Source organism: Meles meles, chromosome 8 (genome assembly GCF_922984935.1).
Source record: "Meles meles chromosome 8, mMelMel3.1 paternal haplotype, whole genome shotgun sequence".
NCBI classification, from domain to species: Eukaryota; Metazoa; Chordata; class Mammalia; order Carnivora; family Mustelidae; genus Meles; species Meles meles.
Genome location: NC_060073.1, coordinates 100495243 through 100506302, shown reverse-complemented (window position 1 = coordinate 100506302; position 11060 = coordinate 100495243). Strand labels below are relative to the sequence as shown.

Here is an 11060-nt window from a genome sequence, read left to right as displayed (position 1 = left end):
GTCTTTCAACTCATCATGTTGGCCAACCAACTTAAAAACTCAATTCTTATTATTGTCCTGTATAACCAGGGATTTGGACTTGATTCAAAATAATTAAAAGACTGGATGTTCCAAATCAGCCTTCACCTGGATACCTTTGGTCCAATTCTTTCTGTAATGTCTGACTCCTCTTGATAAACATCCAGGACTTTGCGGGGAGCAGTACAGATTATGTGTAGCTCTTATCTTGGGTCTGGTCACCTTTTAGAGTACAGTTCAGAACTTCTTCTTGAGTACAAATGCCATGAAGGTAAACAGAAAAATTCTAAATATTTAGAAAAATAGGGCCAAACAGGAACAAGTGTATGATCATGCTTCTTTATAAGGTTGTGTATAGAGACAAATATCCGACAGTATCATACAAGTCCTTACACAAGACAAAATACTGAATGTTATCCAGTTCTGCCAGTCACTGAGTGAGTCATTTCACTACTTCATTCGTCAAGCATTTATTAAGAACCTACTCTGTGCTGGACACTGTTGACTGCACTGAAGATATAGCAGCGCACATCAAGAAGTATTTATTCCTCTAGACTTCATATCTTAGTGATATGTGGTGGTATGGGTGGTCGGGGGGACAGGTTGGTTTCCCACTGCTTACTAAGGAGGAGCAGGAACATTTTCAGAGCCTGGTGACATCATGAAGAAAAACATGACCAACATAGAGGCAAAGCGTGACAAGGCTAGTAATGTCACAATCCATCACAGATGCATACGTCGGAAAGCCTGATGATGTCAGGAGAAAAAAATTAGATCCCTAGTTCTGCCATTTCTAGCAATCTAAATCTAGGAGAGTTGCCTAAACTTTTTAATGCTCAGATGTTATCTTTTCTATAGATTTATCTCAAAAACTTAACTGTGAGGGCTAACTGAACTGAAATCATGTTGCATAAGCATTTTCAATGTAAAGCATGGACTGTCCAACACTTATGGCTTTCTGAAAAATCAGAGTGACAAAATATAATGTTAGTAGTAATGGTCCACAAACATAGTGATTCTTGAGTTGTAGTTCATATCTTGACAAATGAAAAAGCCCCTGGTTGATTCTGAGGCTTGAATATCCTTCTTCTCTGAAGGACCACACATTTGTGTGGGCCCTGTCCTTCCCTTTGAAAATCTTTGCTCTAAGATGCCTTTTTTTGAGAGTATTTTTTTAATAAGGGATATATGCATCTAGAATGAGTATGACAAAAATATATGGCACAGTGCCCATTAAGTTTCCTGTGGCAATTATATTCCAGTTAAATGCCATGGGTCATCAGCAATTTTTCCTTAACTTTGAGTCAAAGTGCTGTTATTCCAAATACACATTTTATCTTCCCAGTAGGTTCACTGACATCAAGCCATCCATGTCCTCTGCTTCCTTTTCCTCCCCTAGGTCTGTCTGTCATGGAGAAGAAGAACGGTTCGGTGGTGACTGAATTCATCCTGTTGGGGATTCCACACACAAAGGGGCTGGAGACTATGCTTTTTGTCTTGTTCTTGCCCTTCTATGCCTGCACCCTGCTGGGAAATATGTCCATCCTCATGGCTATTCTTTCTTCCACTCGCCTTCACACACCCATGTATTTTTTCCTGGGGAACTTGTCTGTGTTTGACATGAGTTTCTCTTCTGTGACATGTCCTAAAATGCTGCTGTACCTCATGGGACTGAGCCCACTCATTTCCTATGAGAACTGTGTCTCCCAGCTCTTCTTCTTCCATTTCCTTGGCAGCATTGAGTGCTTCTTGTATACGGTGATGGCCTATGATCGCTTCACTGCTATCTGTTACCCTCTGCGCTACACAGTCCTCATGAGTCCAAGAATCTGTGGCGTCCTGGCTGTGGGCACATGGCTGTTAGGTTGTATCCATTCTAGTATCTTGACGTCGCTCACCTTCACTTTGCCATACTGTGGTCCCAATGAAGTGAATCACTTCTTTTGTGATATTCCAGCACTTTTGCCATTGGCCTGTGCTGATATATCCTTAGCTCAGAGGGTGAGTTTCACCAACGTTGGCTTAGTATCTCTCCTCTGCTTTCTCCTCACTCGCATCACCATCTCCATCTTGCATATTCGTTCAACCGCGGGCCGCCGCCGGGCCTTCTCCACTTGCAGTGCCCACCTCATTGCCATCCTTTGTGCCTATGGGCCCATCATCACTGTTTACCTGCAGCCCACGCCTAACCCCATGCTGGGAACTGTGGTTCAAATTCTGATGAATCTGGTAGGACCGATGCTGAACCCTTTAATCTATACCTTGAGGAATAAGGAAGTTAAAATGGCCCTGAAAATAATTCTGCACAGGACAAACCACGTTCCTGAGAGTTAGTAAGAGTGGATGGGTGGGTTGAGGGCATGGAATTTTTTCTGGCCTACATGCGAAATATCCTTCTGGAATCCTCACATGGGACTTTTCAGCCCACGCTGAAGGGCATGGTTCACACTATCACAATACTTCATCGTTTTGCCTATTTTGTTTTTTTGCTTTACCTAAGTCAGTCTGGGGTGCTGTTGTTTTACCTTTCTTCTGTGGAGAACCTCCTGCCACTACAAGGGAGAAAGATGGCCTTTTCCCCTGAAGGATTTTGTCTACCTTTCCCAGCTCTTGTCCCTCTAAACTATATACGAGACCAAATTTAAGTGGAAAGGCAATAAGCAGAAGAAAGGGATTTTAAATAACTAATTGAGAACTTGATAGGATCTTCTCCCTTTCAATATGAACAGACTAAATGTCAGAGGCAAAATAAAATGTTTCTCTGCCTCCTCAACTGTGTAAAAGGGGAATAACTTAGAACTTATCAGCAAAGATGTTTTCCTCTCCATACCATGATTGTCCTTATGTCTCTTTTCTCCACTTAAGCAAATACTATTAGCTCCCAACTCGGTAATGAAAGTGAAAGCTTTGTGACTAGTGTCCTAGACTAGATGTTTCCATTTCTCTACAAGTTCCTGGTGTGATTATGATTGTGATAAAACAGTGGCTTTTTCAGGTCAGGTTATTAGACTGAAGCAGTGGGTTTCCAAGGAAGACTCAAAGAGCCCCAGGACCTCCATGAATTTATTCTAAGACTTCCAAGTTAAGTTCCTTTGTGTTCCTTGTTTCAGTTTGCTGGAAAGACTGTGGAGTGAGTGGCACTCTATGCTTTAACCCTCCTCTCTTTTTATTTCTTATTGGAAAGAAAGTTTTCTGCCACAATCACCACTTTGGTTCTCCTTTCATCTGAGCTGTTCCCTTTATTCAATAATTACTTTCATAAAGAAGAAGAGGGTCTAGCAATGCCCAGAGATTTTCTCCATTCCCTCCCATGATACACTCAAGCAATCCGAAATGTTTAAAGTAAAAGCAAGGTTTGCTTCAGGAATGCTGAAGTTCATGTTAAAACATTTACAAGATACACTTATTTAGCTTAGTCAATGATTTCTTCTCTGATCCCCCAATTAGGAGATGGTGGGCAACCTGAGGCCTGACAGTCTATGATGGAACAATAAAATATAGCTTAGTGTTGTTCCTTAAAGAGGATTCAGATCCTGTGATCCGTTAACATTCTTACTATTGTAATAAAACAAGGAATGAGGACACAAACCGTGTATATTGAGCCAACTTTAAAGTCTCCGCAAAGGTGTCCTCTAAATCATGTTGGTCAGAGTGCCTGTTCCCAAGTACTTTATGTTTTCCATGCCTGGAATTCTGTCTTTAAAAAATGAACTGGGTGATGAGCATTAAGGAGGGCACGAGATATAATGAGCATTGGGTGTTATATACAACTGATGAACCACTAAATTCTACTTCTGAAACTCATAACAAAATAATTTAAAAATAATTAAAAAAATGAATTTCCTCCCAAATTCTATATTATCTTTTCAAAAGCAAATTCCCCTGGTAGTAACAGAAATGAGCTGATGTTTAGTGGAGAAAGAGAGCTATTTATGATTGCAGGAAAGAGAAACAAAAAGGCAGTTCTCTAGGTTTCAATTTGGCTAAAGTTCAGCCTAGTATTTATTAAAAACTAATTAGTATTTAATATTAATATTAATTACTATTAATAACTATTTAATAGTAATACTTAACTACTAATAAATACTAATTACTATTACTATTTATTAAACATCTGTTTTTTAGCAGATACTATTTCATGCTAACTACGTCTATGAAGATGAATAAGGTGTCTGCCATGAAGGATTCCACCATTTAAAGTTAGAGTCAGATATTAAAGAATCGTCCATAATAAAATGTGATGATACCAATAGAAAACACTTCTTAGGGCTTACCACATGCTAGGTATTTTCATAACCGAATGACAACATCAGCACCATCAACGCAGAGCAACTAAAAGCTCAGAGGAGTGAGTGATTATTTCAACTTAGGGGTCTTTGGGAAGGCTTTGGAGAAAAGGTGGCATGTGAGCTAGGCTTTGAAGGATGAATAATGTGGGAGGATGAAAAATGTCAGATAGAGGGTTGGAAAGTGCATAGAAGTGCATACAAGAGAAGGGAACATCTTGCAGAAACAGGGATGAGTGATGTGTGCATCATTTTCAGGGAAAACAAAACTGGTAGAATAGAGATGACTGGAAGCCCGAGTGGAAATAAGGAGAACAATAGGGGAGAAACAAAAGGGGATGATAGAAAGGAGATTAATCAGGTTTCATATCTAGGTAGGAATGTCCTATGTCCACGTTTACCAGAGAAATTTGTGCATGATTGTTAATGATGCCTACACTCCCAAAAGTGCTCTGATGTGTGATATAAATCACATAGATACTGAGGCCCAATCAATATGTGGAGGCTTAGTATGACCTATGTCTGCCAAGAACATTTGCCAGTCCAGCCAGTGCCAAGCATACCGTGGGCAGCCTACACTCCCAAAAGTGCTCTGATGTGTGATATAAATCACATAGATACTGAGGCCCAATCAATATGTGGAGGCTTAGTATGACCTATGTCTGCCAAGAACATTTGCCAGTCCAGCCAGTGCCAAGCATACCGTGGGCAGGGTAGATCATTAACAGAGAGAACTCTGCTCTTTTATACTCTCATGGGAAGCACTTAACACTCACTAATCTTTGCATCATCAGATGTAGGCTGTTCCACTCAGCTATGTACCTCCTGGGACCCTTTGTCCTCCCTCATCTGAGCTCATGCAGCAATGTTGTGGTAGAAGTGGGACTGGATTGAAGCTGTCTAGTTTCTCTGTCCTACATTCTGTCAAACAGAACTACTTAGATTTTTCTTAAATGTGAGTGAATAATGTTCTGTTTTTCCATGTTATTACATAGAGTTACATGTATCATAGGTTTTTAATTTTCCAAACCTAAGAGGCTCATGTTTCAGTATCTATGCATGTTCATGTACACAAGTTGGTGTTTGTGACTTGAGATTGAGGGACAAACCACAGTGAAACTTCTGCCTCTCTGAACTCATGCCTCTCTGAAAATATGCTCCCAACTGAAAACAATAGCCATCACAAAGTATCAGATAGAGAGGTGTTTTGTTTTATGAAGTGGAACATCTCACAGTCAGCAGGGTATGGTTGACACTTAGGCTCACAAGGTTTATGATCAGGAAGGTGCTGAGAATCTCCAAGTTATCTGTTCACAGACTTAGTGATCAGTACTACTGAGTTTCTTCCAAACTTTTGCAGTCATGGGTCTGCGATCTCCAGATCTACTTATGCATCATCCCTTTCCACTCAATCAAAATTATTCTTCCCAGCAACCTCCAAATAAACAGATATCAAGGCTTATCTCAAGGTTAACATCGCTCCTAGATTCTGTGATGCTACTTTATGATGGTTTGCTTCCAGTTCTCTGGTCGGACATTTTCTCTTTCCTGGATTAGCTTTTTTGGGGGTTTGGCCCATGTTCCACTACTTAATTGTTCCCCCAATAATCTCACCTAATGGAGTGACTTTAAAAGAAGGTAATAAATTAGAGTTGAGTTGAGTTACATAAAGGACTAACATAAGGGCAAGATTCCTACAGTTAATGAGTATTTCAAATCTTCCTTTATTCTTTGAGCCTCTTTTCTTTGAAACTTCTGGATAACCTTTTAGTGCTCTGAAACTTTGTATCTCTCACCTATGTTTGGTCCTATATTCCCTGTGGTTTTAAATTGCATTTCAGTCATCATTTATGATTAAAGTATGGTTAAATACTAGTGTTACCTATTTTGGTCATATTTTGTAGTTGATATTTAGGACGTTTTGTAGCTTCACTTCTTTATGATGTTTGGATGGTAGATACTCAGGAAAACTTTTATGGATGGATGCTGGTTGATATATGCTAAACATGTCAAGATCCCCCCAAGAATGGAATGATCCCCAGATGTGACTCCTGAAACACACCACCCTTCCTCAGTAATGTCCCCAGTCGTTTGAGCTCCTAAGGTAAAGGTAAGGAGGCGAACTGGTAAAGAGCTGTGAAAGATGCTGTACTACAGAAGGGAGGATTTGCTTATATGAACTATTTTCTCACGTTTGCTTTTTGAAGCTGGGTTTGAGGTCTTACAGTAGCTTTGCCCATGCTGCAGAATGTACATCAAGTTCTCGTAAGGATGTTAAGGGTATCTCGCACTGGTCTCTACCTTTGCTATTCCTATCTTTGGTCATCTCCTGCAAACCACTAAGAGAGAACACAGGTAATAAGCTCATTTGTAGAGTGATAATGTATTCTAACTTTTAAAGAATTTATTAAACATTGAAGGCCAATATTCCAACAGATGAAGAATGAAATTAATTTGATTGCAGAAACACAAGCTGAGAAAAGGGAGTGATTTGTTTAGCTTAGTGTATATACTCTACCCGCTATATTATCTTTATAACTGTAGCTCTGTTGCATTACCCAAACCCATATTACTCCTCTGTCCCAGGAGTTTTCCTTATTCTCATTCCCTGGTTTATGTGACATGCCAGGTCGCGATGATGTCTCTGATTGACCTTGGGCCTGAGTCACTGTACCGTGTGAAAATCCAGAATTGAGGGATTATCATATTGTGTAACAGTGACCGGTGAAACTAGGTCTAGACCCCAAAATTTTTTGATGACTTGGCACAGAGGCTGGAGACACAGGTTGCTTTGCACAGTCTTCCCCTAGGTCTCGGTGACTTCTGAAGACACGATTTTCCCACTATTTGAAAAGCACAGAAAGAACACTGATGAGTGCCTGGGTGGCTCAGTCGGTTAAGCATCTGCCTTCGGCTCATGTCATGATCTCAGGTCCTGGGATCCAGTCCCACATCAGGCTCCCTGCTCAGAGGGGAATCTGCTTCTTCCTCTCCCTCTGCCCTGGCCCCTGCTCTTGCTCCTGCTCTCTATCATAAGTAAATAAAATCTTAAAAAAAAAAAGGAACACTGAATGAGGTAGTAACAGAAACAGCTCTGAATCAGCTCAGTGCTCAGAAGGCTTTCCACATGAATTATACAGAAAACCTTGAGATTCCCTACCAGGTGATGTTTACTCTCCAAGGAGGTATGATGCCAATTATAGTGGATTCCATCAAAGACTCACTGAACCACGGTCTTCCTGACTCCAAGGAAGACAAGGTCAACTTCGTGTTATTCCTCTAACACAAGTCAACATACCTGGACCAGGTGAGAGAAGGTAGAAGCTAATGCTCATCAAAATAGCCAGGTTAAAATTGCTCTCTCCATGATGCTCAGTTGTGACTCAGCTATTGCTCATTTCCCCCTTGAGCTCATGGGTAGAATCTCTGGACAAATTGTAAATTTTGTAAAGAAAAATATCAGGTTTCAAGTCCTGCTCTCTCATGGGGAAAATGAGGACAGTAACTCTATCTCCTTTATAGGATTATTGTGACGATCACATGATGAAATCTTTAAATCACTGATTAGTGTGCCTGGAACATATTAAACAATTAAGCAATATCACCTATTTTTTTGTCATAGAATCTTAAAGATCTTCAAGAACATCTAATATGCTTTATCCATTTTCCAATGAGGAATTTGAGACCTAGAGAGGGAGTCATGAGTGCATATAATATTAACAAAACTATGTATCTATTGAATTTATTATATGAATGCTTGTTCTATTTTATAAAGTACAATTAAAAATTTATTATTCAAGGAAAGATGATAGGTTTTAAATAAAAAATGATTACATTGAAGTCAACACAATGTATCCCTTCCAAAGCCTGTCCTTATTTGAGCTTTTATCTGGGAAGAACCATATCACTAAAGGAAAAATTTAACCCCTGTGATTAAAAAAAAAAAGACAGAAGGGTGAGGAGCACAATGGAAAGAAAGGAGAAAGATTAAAAGCTGGAAGACTTAGTGTGTCTTATACTTGTGTAGAATGTCTTAATTTATAATGCACAAGGTTAATGGACATGAGAATTATTTCAGCCACATTTATAGGCAGGGAAATTGAGGACCAGAGAGATTGAAACATCCTAAGACCAAATGAGTAGCAGTACAGGCAGGATTAGAGGAATGTTTTTCCAGTCTAGAATCCCATTTTATGAGTCTAATGATTTCAAGTCAACTCAATATATATATATATATATATATACACATACATATATCAATATGATACATGATATATATATCAATAGGGTATAACTATCAATATATAAATATATATTAGCAATGTCCTAAAATACAAAATAATTTATCTTAGTCCTGTGAAAACAGACACACACACACACACACACACACACACATCCCTATACCTATATGCATTTATACAAACATAGATTTTTTTTTATTTTATTTTTTTTTATTTTTTTATTTTTTTCATTTTATTTATTTTTTCAGCATAACAGTATTCATTCTTTTTGCACAACACCCAGTGCTCCATGCAAAACGTGCCCTCCCCATTACCCACCACCTGTTCCCCCAACCTCCCACCCCTGACCCTTCAAAACCCTCAGGTTGTTTTTCAGAGTCCATAGTCTCTTATGGTTCGCCTCCCCTCCCCAATGTCCATAGCCCGCTCCCCCTCTCCCAAACATAGATTTATAACTTGAGTGACAAATTAACAAGTGCTGCATGTGGAGGTCATGGATGTTCTCTTGACTTTTTTTTCAATTCTTGCTCAGATTCCTCAAGTATACATGTAGAAAGCTCTGGGAATGGGGGTGCCCAAACTAGAAACTAGTCTCTGTTCCTTGTAGGATCACCTGTGGTCCTCATGTGTTGGTGATACTCCCAATATCCCCCTTTCCCATAACTGGTAGATCATTCTCTGGTATTGGCATAAAAATCAGTCAGTGTAGAAGGTAATGATAAAGTTTCAAAAGGGTCAAATGAGCCAGGAGAAAGAAAGTAGGAGATAGAACTTGAATGATAGGTAGGATGGATACAAGTTGGTCTGTTGGACAAGACTATCAATTTGGTCCAGTAATTTAAATTTAATTTAAATAAAAAAGATGGCCACCACTGGTATCTCTGGCCCTTATTACAAGTGATGGTAATAAATCAAAATATGTGCACAGTCATTTGTGGTTTGCAAAGTTATTATATACAAACCACATGATTTTATTCTCAAAATAAACCTGTGAGGATGGTGAAGTATAAAACAGATACTGTTATTTGCTCTTAAAACCAGATGCCAAAGACAAATGTTCACAAATAACTTGGGAAGGCAAATAGATCACTCTCTGAAGTTAATATTTTATAATCAAAGCATACTATATTAGAAAAATGAACTTGAAAAAAACAATGTATTTTTGTCCATCTGGACTTGGCTATAATCCAAATAAATGTGTTTGTTTATCCAAAATACAATGTAGTAATTAGTGTCTTAGTCCACTTGGGGTGCTATAACCAAAACGTAGACAGGGGGCTTAAACAATAAGCACTATTTCTCCGCAGTTCTGAAGACTGGGAGCTATCAGATTCAGGATCTGGTGAGAGCCTGCCTCCTGAACATAGGTGGCCCTCGTTGTACTGTGTGCTCACATGGTGAAAACGGCAAGAGAGCTCTCTGGGGACTCTTAACAGCACTCACCCTGCTCATGAGGGCTCTAGCATCATGACCTGAACATCAACCAAAGGACCTGCCTCCTAATACCATCATATTGGGAATTAGAACTTCAACATATGAATCTTGGAGGAACAGAAGTGTACAGCCCACAGAAGCTGGACAGTGTGTGGAAGTTGGGTAGGACCTCAAAACCATAAAAAAAAATCTTTAAGATAAATATTTATGGCTAAAATAAACCCAAGAGGTAAGATATCTAAACAAATGAACTGATGAATTCCAAACAGTCTGGTTTCAAAGACAAGCCCACCATCATGTAGAAAGGGATAAAAGAAGTTGTAGCCAGTAGATTCTAGATGTTACCAGCCCATTGGAAAATTACTTATACAGAGAGATGAATGCAACAGCTATTTAAAATATCTAATTTGGTGATTTACTAACTCTGATCTAGGGAATAGCATGAAAGTACAATAAAATTTCCATGAGTCAATGGCAAAAATGAAATTTTAAGGTTGGCATTTCCTTTCTTTGGGAGGAATGCATTTTTCCTTCTGAAATTATATATCTCTCCTTTTCTTTAAAAAAATGGCAGTTCTAGTGTTATATTTTTAATGTCTTTACTAGCCTTTACTTTGTAGCCCTAATTGAATATTTTTCTTTTTTAATTTGCTGACAAATACAATTTAAAATCTGAGAAAAGCCAATTCTGTTCAACAGTTTGATTCAATTCACCCTTTTTCCTTCTGATTTGGCTTCTTAGTAAGATCTTACTGGAGAGAGACTGCAGGCTTCGGATTTTGCTAGTTAGTGTGACATTTAGGATCCACATTTTAAGTTGAACTTGGGGCATACAGACTTCCCATGTATAGCAGAGTATTTCTTTTATCTTTTTTAAAAGGATTTTATTTATTTATTTGAGAGAGAGAGAGAATGAGAGAGTGAGAGAGAGAGCATGAGAAGTGGGAGGGTCAGAGGGTGAAGCAGACTCCCTGCCGAGCAGGGAGCCCAATGCAGGACTCGATCCCAGGACTCCAGGATCATGACCTGAGCGGAGGCAGTCGTCTAACAAACTGAGCCACCCAGGCGTCCCTAGCAGAGT

At 39.2% G+C, this 11060-nt stretch overlaps 1 protein-coding gene across 1 annotated transcript; it reads left to right on the top strand.

The window, feature by feature from the left end:
- Positions 1–1428: 1428 nt before the first annotated feature.
- Positions 1429–2352, top strand: LOC123949672 (putative olfactory receptor 10D3). Its single transcript, XM_046017239.1, has one exon. It carries the CDS (start codon positions 1429–1431, stop codon positions 2350–2352), a length of 924 nt encoding a protein of 307 aa, XP_045873195.1.
- The last annotated feature ends 8708 nt before the right edge of the window (positions 2353–11060 follow it).

Bases quoted from the DNA above. Each gene is read 5' to 3' on its own strand.
- LOC123949672 (XM_046017239.1), top strand. From the start codon at position 1,429: ATGGAGAAGAAGAACGGTTCGGTGGTGACTGAATTCATCCTGTTGGGG.